The sequence below is a fragment of the Anabas testudineus genome, chromosome 6 (genome assembly GCF_900324465.2).
Source record: "Anabas testudineus chromosome 6, fAnaTes1.2, whole genome shotgun sequence".
NCBI lineage: Eukaryota > Metazoa > Chordata > Actinopteri > Anabantiformes > Anabantidae > Anabas > Anabas testudineus.
The window spans coordinates 8,747,404-8,768,864 of NC_046615.1; the positions used below are offsets into that span (position 1 = coordinate 8,747,404).

The 21,461-nt window shown below is 39.4% G+C and overlaps 1 protein-coding gene across 1 annotated transcript in view; it reads left to right on the forward strand.

Annotated features, from left to right (window-relative positions):
* Positions 1-21,461, forward strand: part of b4galnt4a (beta-1,4-N-acetyl-galactosaminyl transferase 4a) — a 114,939-nt gene that overhangs the window by 64,742 nt on the left and 28,736 nt on the right. The window contains exons 4-7 of the mRNA XM_026364709.1: positions 5,644-5,739; positions 7,161-7,251; positions 8,323-8,423; positions 16,995-17,062. Of these exons, the coding sequence (XP_026220494.1) occupies positions 5,644-5,739; positions 7,161-7,251; positions 8,323-8,423; positions 16,995-17,062 (356 nt within the window). The remainder of the gene's footprint in view (positions 1-5,643; positions 5,740-7,160; positions 7,252-8,322; positions 8,424-16,994; positions 17,063-21,461) is intronic.

Below are 21,461 nucleotides of genomic sequence, written 5' to 3' on the forward strand. Positions count from 1 at the left end.
CCAAGAATTTCATGCGCAATCATATCTAGGGTTTACAGAGAAAATATCCAGCAAGCAGCAGTTCTCTGTGTGAAAATGCCCAAAGGTCAGAGGAGAATGGCCAGACTGGTTCAAGCAGATAGAAAGGCAACAGTAACTCAAATAACCTCTTGTTAAAACTAAGGTGTGCAGTAGAGCATCTCTGAACGCACAACACTTCAAAGCCCATGTGCTACAACAGCAGAAGACTACACCGTGTGCCACTCCTGTCAGCTAAAATAGGAAACTGAGGATTCAATTTGCATGGGCTCACCACATTTGGACAACAGAAGATGAAACATTGCCTGATGAGTCTCGAGTCTCCTCTGCTGCAACTTTTGAACAGTAGGATCAAAATTTAAATAAACAACATAAAAGCCTGGATCCATCCTGCCCTGTAGCAGTGGTTCAGGCTGCTGGTGATGGTGTCATGACTTAGGGGATTTTGTTTGGCACAGTTTAGGCCCCTGAGTACTAATTAACCATTGTTTAAATGCCACAAACATATATTTAGGAAGTATTGTTGAGGACTTGAACTTCTAACTGGCTTCACTTCTAACAGGATAACCTGCAATGTAACAAAGCTCCAACTGGTTACTTGAACAAGTCTTTTCTCAAATTTCTTCTTAAGAAAAGTCCTATTGTTTTCTTAAGTTGGAAACACATTGTAGTCCAATAGAGCACCGTAGGGTTGGGGTGGAACAGTACAACAGTACAAGAAAGTTAATTGGTATCATTTGATCATTCACTCAACATTTTATTTCTGCATATTAGCTTTGGAAAATGACAGTACAGTGATATTGTATAATATCATGAAGCTCCTATGCTCCAAGGGTGGTGAGTTCAGTGGTACTGTACAGTAAATACACCTGTGTGCTGTTGCCAGGAACATTAAGTCTCACTTTTCCTAGTCAAAGGGAATTTACAGTGTCAGTTGGTGCAATTGCTCGTCAGTGGCTGCGTGGAGCGGCCATTTGTCAGTGCCTTGCTGCCAGCAGGAACACAGAAGGCTGCACCAGATTTCATGAAAGGGAGACAGCCTCCTGGAGTAGAGGGAGCGAGAAAAGAATCTGATTTGTCCTCCTGTGTGTTGATAGTGCAACCAGATGAGTAAGACAGAGAAGATTGTGCAGAGCAGTGGAGAGCTAACGAAATCACAGAAATGTGGGTATGTGTAAGAAAATGTGTGGTCTGAGGAAAATCAGTAAGACAGCAAGTGTGCAGCTGCTTACTAGGTATATACTCCACACTCTTATTTTAAATGTCTTCCAAATTGTTTCTCAGATTCTTTTCTTTGCACCTGTCATTCCCTCTGTATAACTTTCTGTTCTTTCTTGTTGCCTCGTTCCTCGTTTTTGACAGATGGAATTAATTACTTCGGTCCTCCTCCCTCACCTCCTCTCTCATTTAATGGCAGAGCTGTGCAGGTGCTCTGTTGCTGTGAAACTGTGGTAGCTTGTGGCTATATATAGTGTAGTTGTTGGGTCAACCTCTGGAGACTGATGAGAGTAAGGAACAGGTGGATGTAGATAAAGATGACAAAGACAGGCAGCTGAAGGGGGCGTAGACTGACAACAGTAGAAATCAAGGTACCTAAGATAATTTACCTGAGTTTCCTTTTAAAAGCCAAAAAATGTCAAGTTGTTGGGGAAATAATCTGATCGTTTTCATACTCTACAGCATTCTGTTTAAATGGCACTGCCTTTTATCCTTTGATATTTACAGAAATTAGTTTCACAGTGTGCAAGTCAGCATCTTATAGCTTTCAAGAAAGCAGCTGTTGGAAAAGACCTAGAGAAAGAACAAAGAAACAGTGCAATGCAGTTTGAATCCAAAACATAATTTATGTAGGTTATATTCAACAACTGCAAGTCATTTTATGTTTTTAAGCAGATGATGGCTCTACTGTAGTACAAATTTAAATACAGAGACTTCAGAAATAACCATTGAATATACTGTATTTCTTAATAATTATACTAAGAACAGTAAGACAGCACCAATAATTATTGCATGTTGCTGTTGGTTCATCAGCGGTATAGTAGAGCAAACCTGAAGTCCTACTATTTCCTGCCTTTGCCTGGGCAGGGGGCTCAATAAATAGCCACTGTATCCCTAGTTGCTACCTCAGCACCCTGGAACTACTTTACTCAAGTTAAGTAAAACAAATATAGCGCCAAATCAAAACAGAAGTCATCTCAAGGCACTTTACAGTGTTTAAGGCTTAAAATAGAACTGTATACAGAATTATATATAAAACCCAACAATCCCACTTGAGCAGCATTAGGAGACAGTGGAGAGAAAAAAACTCCCTTTAGAGGAAGAAACCTCCAGCAGAAGCAGGCTCAGGGTGGGCGGCCATCTGCCTCGACCGGTGGGGGTGAGTAGAAAGAGGAGAGAGAAAAGAACAGCAGGGAACAAAAAAACAACAACAAGCAGGAAAAGCAGGTTGGTAGGACCAGTTACTGCACTCTGGAGATATACAGCTCCAAGGCCGAGGATACCTCCAGAAAAATACAGAGAGCGAGACACACAGAGAGGAGGAAACAACTACAGGAGAGAGAAAAAACAAAGTTAATGACATGAAGTTGTAGCATTTGAATGGATAGTGGAGAGGAGAGGAGAGGAGCTCACTGTATCAGTAAAGGTCCCCATATGCTATAGCAGCATAATTAAGAGATGGTTCAGAGTTACCTGAGCCCTTTCTAACTATAAGCTTTATAAAAAAGGAAAGTTTTAAGTCTTGTCTTAAATGGAGAGAGGGTGTCTGCCTCCAGAACCTGAACTGGGAGCTGGTTCCACACGAGAGGGGCTTGATAGCTAAAGGCTCAGCCTCCCATTCTACATTTAGAAACTCTAGGAACCACAAGTAAACCTGCAGTCTGAGAACAGAGAGAAAATATGGAACTATGAGGTCTTTAAGCTATGATGGAGCTTGATTATTACGTGTTTTATATGTGAGGAGTGTTTTAAACTTTATACTGGATTTTACAGGGAGCCAATGAAGAGAAGCTAATGTAGGAGAAATATATGATGCATTTTGGATTAACTGGGGGCTTTTTAAGCAGTTATTGGACATCCTATTAATAGTGAATTACAATAGTCCAGTGTGGAAGTAACTAATGCATGGATAAGTTTTCAGCATCACTTTGAGGCAGGATGCTTTCAGAATTCTACCTATTCCTCAGGTGGAAGAAGGCAGTTCTAGAGATTTCTTAATAATGGCTGCAAGTAGAGGAAACAGTACTCTCTGAATCTTGCTATCTGTGCATTAAACTACTAGTCCATGGTGGCAGACACAAAAATCTGTGTCTGCTCCTGGATTAAGGAACAGAGGACAACAAATGTGAGCATCACTGCATTCTGTGAACAGCTGAGCTCAGAGGAACTGAAGACAGAGAGGGGAGAAACTGACAGCTTTTGGCAGCACACAGACAGAGGTGGAAGGGTGGAGAGGTAGAAATAGAGAGGTCAGAGGGAAGAGTAGCTGGTGATAGACAGCATTAGGGAAAGTGGGACTGAAGGTTTGAGAGGGGAGACAGAAGAATCACTCAGAGGAGAAAACGATATTACAGGAGTGAGGCAGTTTAGCAGAGTCAAACAAGCAAAGGAGTAACAGGGGTGAGTTTAAGTCGAGAGGGTGAAGGAAATATAACTTCCTCCTTCCCACATCCACATCCTGTATTAAGACCTGAACACAGAAACATCTCTCACTGCACTGCCCCCCACAAAATAGAGTCAATTACATATACACAAGCGCCCCCAACAGAAATCCGACTTCACAGCCTGCGGCTTCTCCCGGGCTACACAGGGATGTGTGCGAATAATTAGAGACTTTTAAAACTACTCGCTTTTTTGCTATTTGACAAGAGGAGGTGTGGGGAGGGGGCCAGGCCGAAAAAGGTTTGCTTTGAAAACCCACAGGAAATCTGTTAAAAGCTTTACATAAGGCATATTTACACAGGGACTAGTCCTGTCTGCTAAATCCCTCCAACCTTGCTATGCCGCTCCCCTCTCTCTGTGCCACTGCCTTTTTAAACATCAGACACTCTTATTCATCTTTCTGACTCCCAGCTTTTGTCTTATTTGATTCTGTTGAACCTGCAAAGCCATCGTTTTCCCTTTCCGCTTTTTATTCACCAGAAACCATATAACGAAAAAATCTAATGTGTATGCATATAAAAAAAATCTAAGAACTAATATCAGGAGTCCCACTGTTCAGACTGACATGTTTGCACAACAAAAATATCTAATGGTTAATGCATGAGCTGTAATTGCTGTGCTGCTGTCAGTGTGCAGGGCACTTAGTTGACTGTGCAGAGCCTGGAGAGAAATGAAAAAGACCACTCCAGGTCAGGCCATCTGTTAGATGTCTGTGTGTTACTGGAGGAGCATGACACTCTCTGTCACCGTCTTCCTCTTTTAAATGTAGACGTGGATGTCGAGTAGCAAACAAGAAGGTGTATACCTTGAAAGGCATTCTTGTCTTGGCCCTCTAATCTCCCTGATGAAAGGACAACAGTATTTGCGACTATGTGTGTGTGTTTTTTTTTGTCATGAGGTCATCCTATTATTCCTGATTGATTGATTTTACAAAACGCACTTGTTGACTACACAGCTAGCAGCTACTCTACACAGAAAGGCCACCTAAATTAAATAAGTTCTGACTAAAATAGTGAAACCAGATTTGGCTTTGATCCCACCAGGGAACCTCACTGTGCCATTTCATAGTGATTCGGAGAGAGTCAGCTTCCTGCTCAAGTTCTGTGGGATGTACTAAATATCTGTGGCAGCATTACAGTGGCAGCTTGCTGAGTCTGCTGTCACACATTAAAAGATGGCATATGTGTGTACAGTATGTGAATGTGCGTTGGTACTATACAATCGGTCATTCATCCAATATGAAAAGTTGGATGTAGACTCAGATATCACCGTAAGGGTTGACACTAAGCTGAACTGTACATGTGTGCGCAAGTGTGAGTCTGTGTGCAAATGTTTCATCACTACCCTCTACTGTTTGCCCCCATTCACTGCCTTCTGAATGAGGTGTTATAATAAATGCTTAGTGTATTTCCAACAAAACTATAGTCATGCCTTGCTCTATAAGGTATTTTAAATTATATGAGATCCAAAACACTTAACTTCCACAGCAGCACAACTTTGGCACACAAGTCACCCAAGAGTCATCTTTTCACATATGAGCAGACCCATGTGTGTGTATTTGTGTGTGAGGAAACCTTACCCCAAGGCAGACTGGTCTCGCCATCTGTCCTTGCTGTGTCCTGTGATTCCCCTATGTAGTTCAGACAAATGTCAGACTATGAGCAGGGGATGAGCTCTGACAAACTGCTGCTCAGTTCCCTCCTGATACTCCTGACGAGCTCGCTGTCCTTGTCTTTTACAGGACAGTGAGAACATTTGAAACCTGTAGTCATGATTCACCAAGAAGAGAAACATTACACAAAGTACAAATATATATTGAAGAGATGGAGATTTTGCTGTCATACATGTGGGAGCCCCCTGTAGCTGAAGTACTGAAACATATTGTGCCTATTTCATATAAAATGTGATGCAGCCATTACTGTGTGCACTAATCTGCTTTTTCTCTGTGTGATTGTGTGTTTGCAGTATAAGAGCCAGGCCAACCTGCATGTGTTTGAGGACTGGTGTGGCTCCTCTATAGCTCAGCTCAGAAAGAACCTGCACTTCCCTCTCTACCCTCATGTAAGTATTGTAGAGCTGGATTAGTGACCTTTGACTTGTTGATTTGAAGTGTTTTTTGTGGGATAAAGGTATTAAAACTAAAAGTGCATTAATATGAGCTGCTACCCTCTTTGTTACTGTCGCAGCACCTTCTATACCTTCTATGCAGACTTTCTATTCTTGCATGACACATACACAGTTTACAGCGATACGATTTATAATTAGAAATGTTTGGTAACATTTGAAACATACTTAGAAACAACCTAGAAATAATTATTCTTTTCATTTGGAGCCAACAAAATATAAATGTACTGGTTGAAAGGACAGCTGTCACCAGCAGATTACATCAGCTGTTCTTTGCTCGCTTTGCTCCATTAGTTGGACATGGGTCATGCCATGTCTGGCTGACTTTTTAATGTTTATAACTAACTCATTTTAAAACTAGAACACTGGGACAGCTGGGGCTGTTTCACTTACATACAAGAAAATAATTAGTGTTATGCTTTACTAATGTTACAGTTTCACCTCTAACCTTACAACTGTTGAAGCTTTTAGATTGAGGACTTAACAATGTGTTTGGGGAAAAGATAAGTTGGGATACGTTTGAGGGAAAAACTGGGCTAGTAACTTTAATGTACACTGATATAATAGCATCCATAACCAGCTTCCACACAGTGGGAAAGAACTGCACAGTGCATGCTTTTTTAATGTAAACTACAATGACAACAAATACGGACATAACAGCAAATAAATACATTGTTAAATTGGTTCCTACAACCTTTTGTTTTTTGTTTAGTTTTTAGTTTTTTTCTGGTTTTGGACACTGTTGAAACACTTTTTATACCAGAAGTTCAGAACCACTTAGCAGGCCTTAATGGTTGCTAAGTCAGTGGACAGTCACTGATTGGGGAAGGGGTTTAGCAAATGGTTAACTTATTTTCATATCCACTGAAGTATTAAGAGAGCTGCATACAGCGCTGCTTCTCAGTCTTTCAGCCAGTTTCTCCTAGTGGCCAATGAAAAATTCCCCTGTGCCCCATGAAACATTCCTTTCATTGACTGCAATGATAAAAGAGCCGTCTGTTGGCATGACACCTCAAGCTATAAACAAGGTCGGTTTTTACTCTTTCTGTTGTCAAGTTTTAATCCATTGAGGTTTTATATGTATGTATGAGGCCATTGCAGGAGCACTAGTGCACATGTGCAAAAAGGAAACCCGGCAGCTGGAAATGGTTTTTGGCTTATGTGACAGGTATTATTTGACAATTTTAAGTCAAGTGACTGGTGGGGTCCAGCTCTTATAATACATCCGTGACAAATAAAATAGATTCTGGAAGTTAGATCTGTTTCCATGTGTTTCCCCTTAGTTTAATATCAATCTTTTTACTTACTGTTTTACAATACAACAACTGATCTGATCTCATTTATGTTTCTTACTGCAGACCAGAACCACAGTGAAGAAGCTGGCAGTGGCTCCAAAGTGGAAGAACTATGGCCTAAGAATATTTGGCTTTCTTCATCCTTACAGAGATGGCAAGTAGCTCATGTTATTAGTGAATCCCTCCTCTGAGTCTGTGAGCCTTGGAGCAAGTGTCTGTTATAAGAGTAGACAATTTCCACAACCCTCTTAAGCCATGCTCTGGATATTCACATTTTTATTAGGGCTGAATGCCAGAGATCTCTCAGCTAAATCTCATTGCAGTACCCTTATAGCCTTACCCTTGAGTCCAGTTGCTATGGGAACTGACAAACCTTAACACCCAAGTGCCCTTACACAAATTGCAGAATATGAAGTTATTAGTTATATTACCGCTCATTTCGGTCTCTTATGTAGTTTCCGCTGATGGTATGGCGCTCTCTCACTTCTGGCTAAAAGGTCATACTATTTTCAGGATTCTGACAAGCACTCCAACAAGTGCCCTTCACCTTACACTGCCTGACACAACCTTTTAAATTCTATTGTAGATTGATTGAGCGTTAAATGATCTGAGATAGCGCCATAGAAATGCTTGGAGGTCTTCCAGATTACAGACAATAAAAACTCCAGACTATTCAATACCACATGAAATCCACCGTACCCCTAGGCTATTATTGTATCCATAAAAATGCAGCTGCTTCTTTATTTTTCTGATGTAGCCAGAGTCTGTTACATACAGTATGTGATTATATGTATAACTAGAGTTTAATATTTACATTTACTGTTCAAATGCAGCCTTATGCAGCTTCTACTATTATTAGTTTGATCCGACATAATTTACAACTTGTTCACTATCCCCTAGTGTATAAAAAAATTATTAGATTTTATAATTTAATATATATTTTAAATGTAAAAGCAAATTACCTTAACTAACTAACTCCACTGCCAGCACATTTGCTTTTCATACTAGTTCTCATTTAGCACAAATGTTCATTTCAGTTCACATCGTTGTCATTATCAGCATGGCCAAATGTGTCATCTCCAACCACTGCCAGAAGCAGTGTGTGGGCCTCGACATTTAAGTGCATTTTAAAACTAAAAATGTATTCCCTATCTGATTATGCCCTGATTATACATATCTGTTACCATTAACACACGCTTTGATCGTGTTTTTTCTCCCCCTCCAGGTGATTTCCAGTTCTCGGTATCTTCTGATGATAACTCTGAGTTCTGGCTGAGTCCTGATGAGAGTCCTCTCAACGCTAGACTGCTGGTCTATGTAGGACAGGTGAGCCCTGCACTGCATTCTTGTAAAATATCTGAGGCAGAGAGAAACTAAACCAAAAATCATCTAGGTCCCAGCATTTTTTATTCCCTTCAAGATTTTTAAAACAGTCCCTCCTTTTGGCTAATATATCTTACTGTAGCAACACGCTTTTGCTGCTAGAAGAAATTGAATCACTTGGGGCCTAAATAGATTCAAACTCCTCAATGTCATAACTTAAATAGCAAAAACACTTTGTATAACATGCACTGCTGGGAAAGCACTTCCACAGTACAATACAAACAGGGAATCCAAATCCTTATCCTTATATTACATTCTGACTTTATTATCTGATATAATATCCAGGATGACGGTGACTCAGCTCTAAGTGGCATCGAATGGCACACAATCCCAGGTTGGATAAAGGAATGTATTCTTCTTAAACTGTAAGGGTCAAAACCATCAGGCTAATATAACTATGATCTGACAACTATGTGCCGAGACAATAAGAGCATCAGTTCTTGACAAGTCAACAACCTTTTATTCTGCCAGAGCTCAGCCATACAGTAACAAGAGGGGCACTGAATGACCCGACCTTGTTCGTTTTTAGTAATCAGCCACTCACCTCGTGTCACCACCCTAACTCTCAGGCTATCACTCAACTCCAACACACAGCTCAGAATGCAGGACACTTAAATCGTACTGTAGAACATCCCGTGAAAAATCGTTTTCCTTTTCAATCTATCCTTGAAACACCCTCTGCCCGCAATCAAATAAAAAGTCAAGCTGTGCTGCAGCTGTCTTCACTAATAAAGTTTTCGCTGTGAAACCTTCTGAAAAATTTAAGAAGGAAAGGATGTATGAGGTTACATAGTATTTGAACTGCATCATACGAGTGCTCTGGATTTACAGGTCCAGCTATGGAGCCATCTGTATTCCAGCAGGATGTAAGACGTCACCGGGGTTCCATGGGAGTAGAGATTAATTAGCTGGCAGTGGCTATTGATGTGACATTTAACAGTGGAGAAATACCATCTAGGTAATGGCAGGGAAGCAGTGCTATGTCCAGGGATCATTCATTCTGCCAGTTGCTGACTGACAGGCCTAGCTGCTTGCCCTGTCTTCAGAGACACATTGTGTTTCACAGATAAAAATCTAACTCTCCACTCAGTTTCTCATTATATGGCCCATCTATCTGTATCAGTGTAGGGAAACAAGAGTTTAACATGAAAAGGTGAAGGCTTCAATGCATTTTTGGTCTGAATTACTTTTTTATGCAATTTTTATTAAGTTTATATTTCATATATGGATATAGTCACTGATTTTACTGTATACCCAAAGCAGGTTAGGTATTGGTTTGCTAATCTGAAACAAAGGCCTGTTGCCAATATTGCTTTTAAGACCTATACCTCTAAAGCGCTCTAAAACATTATCTCCCAGCTTGTTGCAAGTCAAAGTCTATTTATATTATTACATAAATTATTAAAAAATAAACTAAAACAAATTAAAAACAAACTGAAATACATTTAACACATATGAACACAATTGAATAAACAGTTGCATTCACCGGCAAATCATCTAAAACATGAACACGGTTAGAATGAAAGGGATAAAAAACTACATAACAATATATTAAAGTATAGCTAACAAAGCTAAAATACGCTAAGTATGAATAAGCCAAAAAAAAGGAATCATTCATCATAGAGTTTATGACCTTCTATTCAATTGTGAAGCCTGATTGTTTAATATAATTTCTCTCTGTAAATTATTCCACATAGCTCTTCTAATAAGAACACTCTCAGCAGTCCTGCTGGGACATTATCTGTGCACATACGAATGTACTTAGTGTGAGGAAGGATCGTCCATTGTCGCTCCTTGGTATTAATCATATTTTTGCCTATGGTTAATCTGTAATGAGATTTTCCTTCAATCAGAATGGCCAGACAGCTCCCGCAGAGCTTCCCAAAGAGCCAGACCGTGCCTCATCTGATACAGAGAAAGCCTTATGAGTAGCACAAAGCACACGTGTGCGAGTCTGTGTATGTGGGAGCGTGCACCAGTGTAGTGCACATATCTCTGTTTGTGCAGACACACACAGGCTCTAATGTGTGTCATAATGTATGTGCTGTAATGTTTCATTCGTCTACACTCAGGCACACAGGAAACTGGGTCAGGAAGGTGTAATCAATATGAGACTTGACATCAACAGTAGCTGCTCATTCTTAGACACACAAGACTTTGCCCCCCTGCTAGTAACAGGGACTATTTCATAACTGTACCAAACATTAGGGTATTAAATTGTGCATGGATAAGGAGATACAATTATTTAAATTATGGTTTAAGACCAGAACAGAATATAACAATACAACTTACATAAATAGATCCATAGCTTATCAAGCTATTATTTGATTATTACTTTAGAAACTACTCTGATAATACTATTAATTTATATTATTAACATAATAACCCTGTTATATTATGTTTATTAAAATGTTAACTTGTTATCATTTGACTATGACCCCATTATCTGCTTATATCTTACTAGATATTACAGCTCTATTATCTTGTTATTTTCTAATTATTACTCCTATATTAAGTCGTTATTACCAAGCTGTAAATTGCTTCCACGTTCTTTTTAAGGGTGAAGTGGTTTGTTCTAACATGATGCATGATCTGAAAACAGAACACCGACTTTCATATATTAATAAGGTAGATGGATTTATGGAAACAGGTTTCTATATGTCTTTTTCACAGAAGATCTATTGACGTGCCACAGTGTAAATAATAAAGCACAATTATGTCTGAATTCCAATTAGCTGCTTTCTAGTGTGACAAATGAAAAAGTTTGTTGTAATAACAACCTGTTCAGAAGTTTTCTGAACGCTTTAGTGCCAGATGGAATTCAAGCAGCAGCATCTGTCGAAAAATAATAAATAGCATTTTGGATTTCAAAGTGTGACAAGTTAAGAGTGGGTTCCCGTTCACTAATCCATTTTAGAAAAGTTTCAAAAAACAAACTGTTTTGAAAAAGGAAAAAAAAAAGTGCTCAACTCAACAGTAACACCTGCTTGAGATATGCAGTCCATCACAGTAAGCCACATGTCTATGTGGGCTTTTGTCCTTGTTGCAGTTACAGTGTGTTTGATTTAAACTACTGTAACACCTGTGTAACTAACCATTGATAATAAGAACAATCAAAACAGACATGAGGATAACTCTGACGGATTACCAGACTCAAAGCCAGTTTGAAGTACGTTCAGGTTGATTTTGTGCCAGACTGACAAGAATCCACATCAATGAGTACCTGGAAGGAGGCACAAACACCGTTCTCAACTCCAAACTTTGTTCAGATGGACAACTGTCGCGCCTTTCTGGGACAAGTGCACCCAAAGGTCACAATGAAAACAGACTGTTGTATGTGTTTTTAGTATTTTCACAAAACTGAATTTCAATTAGATTGGCAGCATCATTCCTGCATACTGAGGTCATATTGTTTCTCTAAGTGTATTTTAACGTGAATGTAAATGTTTTTACTATTTTACATTTTCTGGATAATTTATAAAAGTTCTTCTCTCTGATTATATCATATCATAAGTGAGCAGAAATGCGAAGCCAATACATGTCTGTTGTTCATGTTTGAAAACGGACTGATTGGTGATAGATAGTGATGATTACAGATAACATTCTCAGTCTATAACCAGTCTCTCAGCACAGCTGCTGTCATTAACCTGTGTTTTTAGTTCATTTTCTTTCAGACAGAATGTAGTGATCAGGATGTAATAAGTTTATTTGCTACAACAGCTTGATTCTTCTTAGTGGAGATTTCTCCCTCCTACCGTCTCTTGGTGTATGTGTGTGTGTGTGTGTTTAATTAAACTACATACATGAAAAACTAACAATTGGCAATGCAAGCTAGCCCGGCAGAAAAGAACCAGTATGCAAAGCTAGAGCAGAGACAAAAGCCTGTATCATACGTGGCTCAGTGACCCCTGTGGACGCGCACACACCGGCTGGAATCAGTAGCAGCAGGCGTATGGTGATGCCCGATTTTGCCTGATTGCTCAGTGCACTTGTCAGGACTGGGAGGTGTTAAAGGGGAGCACAATCAGGTTGCTTTAAATTAAGGAGCAGAGTCAGGGACCGTTCGTTAATATCGACAGGGAAAAAGACAATCTGCGTTTGTGTCTTCAATCAGCGATAGTGGGTCTGATTGCCAATTCACACTAGCCTAATGGAACCACGGCCAGACATCAGCGCAGACACCGCTGCCCTTTCGTTTGATTGATAAAGTAAGTTACAGTCTTTCCAGGTTATACTAGACCTTTTTTAACTGATTGAGGTTTAAGCAAAGAAAAACACTGGTATTTCTAATCAGTCACTAATCATTAAAGGGAACCATCATGCCACCGTAAATCTGAATTGAATGAATGCTCCCTAGAAACAGTTTGCAGGCATGACCTCCCCAACTTTTATATGTTGTGCCTACGTTTTCTCATGCACATGAGCGATGATCCGGTAACATTGTTATTTTCTGACCAAATATGCAGGAGTATGTAGTGGTGGCCAAAACTTTTAAGTTCCTTCCTTGAGGTTGAGACAGAATAACAGCAAGAAAACAGCACTGTGAAGTTTTATCACAGGTCAGCGCTTTCTCTATTGCTTCTCTCTTCTTATATGAGAGGAGAAAAAAAGAGTGTACAGAAGAAAATGAGTAGATAGAAATAGAAGTTACATCTCCATAGCTCCATTGCACACTCATATTTCTTATATTTCTTGACCCTGTTTTATGTTTCGCTTTTCAGTGTTTCAGGGCCAGTGGCCATCTGAAATTACTTTTCTCGAGGTACCTACATACGTGGGTGAGGTTCACACAGACATACACAATGTGTGTGTCTGCGTGAGAGAGAAGACAAAAAAAAGGGAGAGGTTACATCAGAGCAAGGTTGGAGTATGACTGGGTTATTTGTCTGCTTTAAGTTTAAGAAATTGGCTCCCCAAGTTCCCTGCCTTAGATCTCACAGGAGACATTTCAATTGGGTGAAAATATGACAATATGTCACTGAGGGGCCGTGAGTGTGTGTGCGTGGATGTTGCCCCTCGCACTGTCTGCTTACCTTCTGATTTACCTACCGCCTACTCTCGTGAATAAGAACGTGTGTGTGCGCATTGCATGTTTCGTCATGTCCACATTGTATGTGCACGTGTGTATTAGAAGTCATTTGCCGTACACTGTGCTGGTATAAATCACAGACATTTGCACAGATTGTGCGACATATATTTGGCAACACGATTCATTTGTATGTACACTTGCAAGAAAACATTTGGAAACACCTACGCACGTACAGATCTGGTGATGGATCTGACCTCCCTTGTCTTATTCAACGATGCAGCCAGTTCAGGAGCAGTGAGGTGTCTGTCTCTCGAGGATGACACTCCTCAGTACTTGACTTCTATGACAGATGTGCACTTCCACCTTTCACTGTGTCTTCTGTCCTGATTGATCCAGTTGCAGCATGTCTCTGGAGACAATGGTGCACACCTTTTAAAGAAATCTTTAATTTCTTGTTTATATATACAGTGTGTATGTGTGTGTGTGTGTGTGTGTGTGTGTGTGTGTGTGTGTGTGTGTAGAGAGAGAGAGAATAATCTTTCTTTCTCAAGACAAATATAGACGGACAAGCTGTTTTTGTTTAGCCATTTTTAGTTCTCTCCCTAGGGAGGAAGAGCCAAATATAAACTGAAATTAATATTTTGCTGGACATGAATGTATTTAAAGATTAAATTTAAGACCCACCACACTTTTCACACTTTTCACACACTTGAAGTGAGTTTTGACACCGATTAAGTGGCAAATGGTAGCTGTTTTGCAAAAGGTGCAGTACTCTTTGACATTTTAGATGGTTTAACCGGTTTTCTGTGTTTTGGAATTTGGCTTTTTTTTGTTTACTTTTCAGTATAAACTACTATAATATCTTGGTATTTCCTAACATTTTCTTTTTATGTGTTTGTATGTTGGTTTGAGTCAGAAAAGGTTAGACTGATAAATATTTACAGTTTTTATTAGAGTTTATTTCAAGATGACATTCAGCTGAAATCAAACAAACTGCATAGAGATTTTTTTTAACTTATTTTTAAATAACACAACATTTCCTGTATTTAGAGTCAGCAGTAGATCCCATGGTTTGCAGTGATGATAGTATTTTTCACCTGGTCAACAATGGCTCAGTGTTTTTCTCAGCTTTCCTCTGGCTCGATGATATTCTAAAGTTCTCCATTCAGTAGGTGATTTGTTATTTATCTTTAGTGAAGCTTACATAATTTTGCTTTTCTTAAGAAACCAACAGCGCTTTGCAGTGACACAGATTTTATTTTAATGAGGGAGACAAGCTCAAATAAGATTCTACTGCGCTACTTTCTGCACTTCTTGTCACAAGTCAGGATGAGCTCAACAAAAACAATATGAAAACTTAAAGGACTCAATGAGTTAAATGAGTTAAAGTTTTCATTTATTTATGTAGAAAACAAAGTTAAATGCTAAAGTCAACCTGCACAGTTGTAATACGGTACTATTTTACAAACAAGCATAACTACAGACAACACAAAAAAGCAGTGGGAGTCTTATGATTGATGTTGATAATTGATAAGTGCTCAATTAACAACTCAAAAGTCACAAGTGTTGGTGTATTAATAAGCAAATATAATTGTTTAGCTGAACTAAATGGTCTTCAGAAGCCACATAATGTATTTAATACTCGACTCTGTGCAAACAGACACAGAGTACTGTAGGTAGAAAACCACTCACAGCCCAACTTTAGTTTAGCAACAACAAAATTGAGCCACATTACTGTTTTTCAGCCTACATTTAGATTTGGACTAACCAACTGACACAATGTTTAACAAAGGGATCAGCAAGTGAAGTTGAGATGTGGTTCGCAAACACAAATGGATGTACTCTACCATCCACTGCACCTACAGTGTGTCAACAGGAGATGAGTGGAGCCTGTGAACCTTCTTATGAGCAAATACTTAAAGTGGAAATACGTGTGTGACACCGCTGCACTGGGTTACATGTTTCTAACTCATGGAAAATGTGTCCTTTGTCTTTTGTCAGAAAAGATATTGAAAAGCTAAAAACAGACAGTCTTTTGAAATGGTTTTCATAGAGACGACTCTGCATGCTCATGACCTCTGCTCTGTTTGGTGTGCTTGCTTCTACACATACAATGGATAAGAAACGATCTCCGTTAGAATTGGCTTTAGGAATGTACCTTGCATGTGTACTGAGTTCTGTGTAGTGCACAAAGCTAGTGAACAAGTCTAAACCAACAGAGCAGAGAGGTCACACATATGTGCAGATGACTTTTAATCATTTTAAATGAACACATTTCTCAATATAAAATAACTATAATTTGAACTTCAATAGACTTTTAAACATGTAGTGTGAATGAAAATGTTTCATCTTTAATGTAAATCTGCTGACTGAGCTTAATATACTGTCTCCCAAACTTTATCATTTAAATATTCTCCCCCAGTGATTTAACTGTTCTTTCTTCATCTGTGCCGGAGGAGGAATATGTGAGGAGACTGTTGGTGTGGAAATGTGCTGCAGCAGCAGCATGCTGTGGGCTTCAGAGTGGAGGAACAGTAGCACACATTGTGTCCTCCTCCTCTTCAGCCACCTGCTTCACAAAGACTCTCAGATGCTTTAGCCCTGCCAGAGGCCTGGCTGATTTTGGAAGGACATTAGTGCATGTTTTGGCTCTCTTCTCATGCCAGCAAACACGTTCATAAGTATCACTGTGTAATTGCCGTTTCATATGCTTCTGAAGGTGAGGTTCCTGTGAAAATATTGTGGTACCCAGAGTGAGGATCACGAGCTATTTACAAGTTGAAAGAGTCTTGTGATCTGTCCCCACCACACGGCACAACATTTCCTGTCTAGTTTCAAGCCTAGAAGTGTGGCCAGCACAAACAATTAAAGGCATGCCCACTGTGGTTGTAGCTTTATTCTTTCATTATGGATCAGCAGCAGCAGGGGCCCTAATTAGTTGCATTGGCTTGCTGAGGAAATGAATGGGCACTGATTTGACCGCGGGGCTGAAACAGAAGCCCCAAGAGCCGACTTCTTAGAGCGAGTACTGGCAGGGAATCACTCTCTCTCTCAGTTTCTGTCTGTTTACAGCCGTTAGCTCTTGTCTATTTGCTCACTTTGCCTATCAGAACATGTCTCTTGATTCACGCTCTGTGTTGCTTTGGGGCATATTATCTTGGTTTCCTAGTTTATCTTGCTTTGCTCTGCTATCATAACTAGGAGAGTGATCAGGATCTTAAAGCATTCTTTTCAATGGCCAATTACCGATCAGTTTATGAATTAAAGATGAACTGTTGAGGTCCATCTTCCGTACAGACAGGACCTAAGTGCTTAAAATCCTCACAAAGGCTCAGAAAGTTTACTTCTTATTCAGACGAATACTCCTCAGTGTGCTTCGACATTTCTTATGCTGTTCTTATCCCCTGCTCCCACATTTTCTCTTCCTTCTGCTCTTTCTCTCACACACTCTCTCTGATCTGTGTCTCCGGTCTTGTGTGTTGCAGCTGGGTACAGAGTGGACCGCTCCAGGCGAGTTCAGCAAGTTCAGGTCCCAGTCCTCCAAGTCTGTGCAGTAAGTACCTGTGACAACCACACACATTGTTAATGGCACAGTTATTTCACTCTCAAGCCAGTACAGAGATAAAAAAACAAAAAACAAAAAGCTTTGTTAACATCTAACAGTAAGTTTGACAAGTACACACCTCCTGGAGCATCTCTCAGGACTGGTTCTTGTGGCTGCAAAAGTGCCTCTCCATCAGTTAAGCAGCTACGCTCTGTGTGTAGTCCATTCATGTCAATGTGCAGCATGCAAAAGGAAAAGCAGGTCTCATCTGTGTATATCTACGCGTGTGTGTACTTTTAAGTGTGTGTGTGAATTAACATATGTAAAGTGCTTTCATCAGGTGTCAGGAGTCTGGAGGATCATAACAGTTTAAAGAACCTCTTGCTAAATGTAGGATGACAATGTATTAATTTATCCAGTTCTTTCACATTCGACATATCTCTTTTCCTTATTGCTGAAAACCGCTCACATAAAAGCAACCTTTAATATGAGCACAGACTTGTGGCCAGTTTACTTCAGAAGTCATTGTTAAGTTGATATGATTATGCAGATATCCTAGAAATAGTGTTTACTCCTTAGGGTTCCTACATTTGGCTGATTGGATGAAACACAAGCTGTAGAGTGCTGCTTTAAATTATTTACATACACACTGATACTGCTGTTTGTGGTGCAGATCCTGAATATTTAGCACCTCTAAACGGTGCAATGATCGACATATACAATGAAGGAAAAGTGTTTTGTTGAATGAGGATTAAATAAAGTAAATGCAGGGCTGGATGATGTTACATTAATGTTCTAACATTAAGTAGGTATAAAGACGGTTCTAATATACTCTATTGTAGATCACAGCTCTACAGCAATGAATACAAAATCACATGCACTAAAGCAAAAGAGCTCACAAACAGATTTAGTTTGAATTGCAACTTCATCTCTATCTTTTATTTATACCATTTGACACATGTCAGTTTTCCAAATAAGTGTTTTTCTGGAAACATTGCAATTCAACGCTGAATTTAAGGATTTTCTTTTATACATTTGAACTGACATGTCAAACAATAACCTCAAGCTAGAACATTTTTGCATGCTTCTCTTCTCCTGCTTTTCTCTGTGAGGTTTGTTCATACAAGTATTCATCTAATTCACTAAACTCTTTAACTCCACAAAGTTGTTGTAAATCATAGAGGTCCTAGTTCTGGTTAACCTCCTCCTGAACTAATCCTGGTTACATCTTTAACCTTTAAAAAAATTAAAATGGCTCCCCCGGAGGAGTTTTTCAACCAGAAGTAGAGACTTTGTTTAATATAAGAAAGGCAGAATGAGGCTTAATAGCATTCATGTACATACTGTATACAGTACTTACCAAAGTAGAGCCATAGGTAGCAACTTAAAAGTGGTGAAGTAGACCTACTAGAGGAAGGTGTGTTTTTCTTCTGACAAAGGTAGCATCATATATGTAATTATATGATATATCCAATGCAGTGGTTACAGCGGCAGTATCAGATAGCAAGCGCATTAACAGATGTGTGGTGAGAGTGGTGGGTGTGCAGTGGGCAGTCCTCAGATGAAATGCCAACCGAGTGGCACCAACGACTTCACAGAATTCACTGAACTCCTGATATGAGCTCAATTTGAGAAATATTGAGAGAGATTGAAATGCTAACTTTGAAACCCTTGATTTGATAGTACACACACACCACATACACACACACACACACACAGATCAGAGGCCATGCCAATAGGACATTCAGTTTTAAACTAAAACAAACTACAAAGAATATTCCTGAACTTTCAATTCCTCTGTACCTTTAGTCATAATATCAAATAATACAAGTGTGTATGTTTGAATTAGTATTTTAAACATTTCCATTAAGTACATTGTCATGTTATGTGGAAGATTCATGTAACTGTGTAATGTCAGTAAAGTGGTGCCAGACATGTTGTAGGTAAGTTCAAAAGCAAATCAGCTACATTTCCATACGCGCTATTATAGCCTATTTGTTTGATTTGATTGCAGTATTAAATTGACATTGCTGTTATTACAGTCTCACTCACTTCATCTTTCCAAGGTTTCATTGTGTGTTAAAATGTCATGATAATTGTTAAGGTATCATTATGCATTATTCGAAGAGGGATTATTAAGCAGCATAAAACCAAGAAAATCTTCAGTGCTCATGAAAAAAACATACATCTGGATTTTGCCATCCCTACACACCCACACACACACACACACACACAAACACACATTTTTGTTTTATATAATTAATTAAAACTCATTATTACCATAAGGGGATGAGTGCAGGCCAAGACTCGTTGGCGAGAGTTTCTGTCTGTCTGTGCGTAGGATTAACTAGGCCTGGTTACAGCAGGCGCACCAGACTACAAGGGAGCACAGTGAGATGACAAAAGATGAAGTAGATAGAGGGAGGAAAGAAGAGTGGAGGAGGCGGTTGAAAGTTTTTCTATTTTCTGTTCCTGTCTGACAAGAGTCTTGCGTTCAATCAGACAACGGAGTAACATTAAAAAGGTTGTGCAGACGTTTAGTAGTCCCATTTCAGGTTATGTTGCTGTATGTTTTTGTGTGGACCAATAGGTGTTTATGGATTTTGTGATTGTATAGTTTGGTACAATTTAGTAATGCCGTCAGTAGTAAAAGGACCCACTCAAGTGAAATAGTTGGAGAGCTTAGGTCTCTACTCTGGCTCGCTGGCTCAGTGAGAATCTAATACAATGGTGATATCACCTTGCACATACAGCACATACACAGTAATTGTAGTCCGCTTCCTTCTCTCAAAGTGTGTTAATATTGCCTACCTTGATATGTGAAGTGATTCATGACTCCACTGTCAGGCCATGAAATACGGTGTAGCTGAGATGAAACAGTTGGGAAATCGTGGCGGTTAAGGGGTGGATGAGGATAATGACTGAAGCCGGATCTGTTTTTATTTTATCTGTGATGGGCTTTAGGGGAAATGTGTCAAAGGCTGCATAAAAGTCTAGCATAAAATAATTAGGCAAAATCAGGTTTGATGTTTCTGCGTGTGGGTGTGTGTAATAGAACATATTTATATTTTTGCACGCAAGAATAAAATGCTAAATGTGCATTCTTTGCTAAAAACCATGCCGTTTGAAATCCCTCTCTGCATCTAATGACCTTATTGAAACATTCACAAAGCAAAGGCAGATTTATCACTTTCCACATGCTCCCTCTTGCTGTACTGCGAGACATGCATTCCTCATGCACCACTACGCTCAGCGTGTTTATGGCAAGTATGCGTGTGCAGCATGTATTAGTTGCCATGCATTCATAAAATTGTACTCTTCATGGATAGAATTGCGACAAATGAGCAAATTAGCAGTGCAGAATGAACAAGATATAATTTCCTAATAAAACATTGCATCAGAGTGTGTGTGTACAGCAATAATAAATAGTCATTAGACATTGAAACATTTGTAAGTCTAATAAAATAAAGAAATAATTGAATAAAGTGAAATGACTTAGGTGTTAGGTGTCTAGAATATTACACTGCTGAGTGGATGGAAAGCTACAATGAAAATTATTTGTCATTATACATGAGGCTGGAGCTAGCCCCTGGCAGCTTGATCCGCTTGTGTAATTTATTATTGGAGAATAAGTTAAAGTACCATTTGAGCCTGTTTACTGACTCCATTCTTCCGCAGTTAAATCCCGCAAACAGCCTTAATCAGAGTTACAATTTAAAACAGCCTTCACAGTTTATGTGCTACTGTTTTCTAGTTATTATCATATAGAGGGCAGAACAGGATGAAATGGGACAAAGCTAAAGTAAAATGGAGCATAAAAAAACAGAGTTGAATGGTGCAGAGCAAATTAACTTAACTGAACAGAGAGCACCTTTTAAAATGTGATTGAACAGACAAGGGCAGAATAAAACACAGCAGACACTCCCGCTTTAGCAAGGTTGTGTTGTTTTTTTGTCTTTTTATTTTCCTTTTCACGCTTTGGACTGTGGTTATTTATATGTCTTGGTTCATTGGAGCCGTACAGCCGACTGTAGTAGAGCTGAGTGAACAGTGACTAATGGCTGCTGCAGGGTTGAATCATATTGTCAGGGAATGAAACATATTGTTGTTGAGGGGTTCACTTGAAACACTTTACTCTGCTGCTGAAGGTCTCTACGCGATGCAATCAAAGGTTGGTGGACCCAGAAAACATACAGGTACACACACCCATGCACATTCACATATACGACATAGAGTAAATATAAAATCTAAACATCCTCCACAGTTGGCGGTGCCTCTGTGGTTACTCTGTTTCTTGGATGACTGCCTCTACGGCTGTCAGGTGCTCTACCCTCATCTAACCTATGCCGTATTTTCCCCATCAGCCCCTCATTCTGTCTGTGTCTTTCACTCACTTTTTTATGGCTTG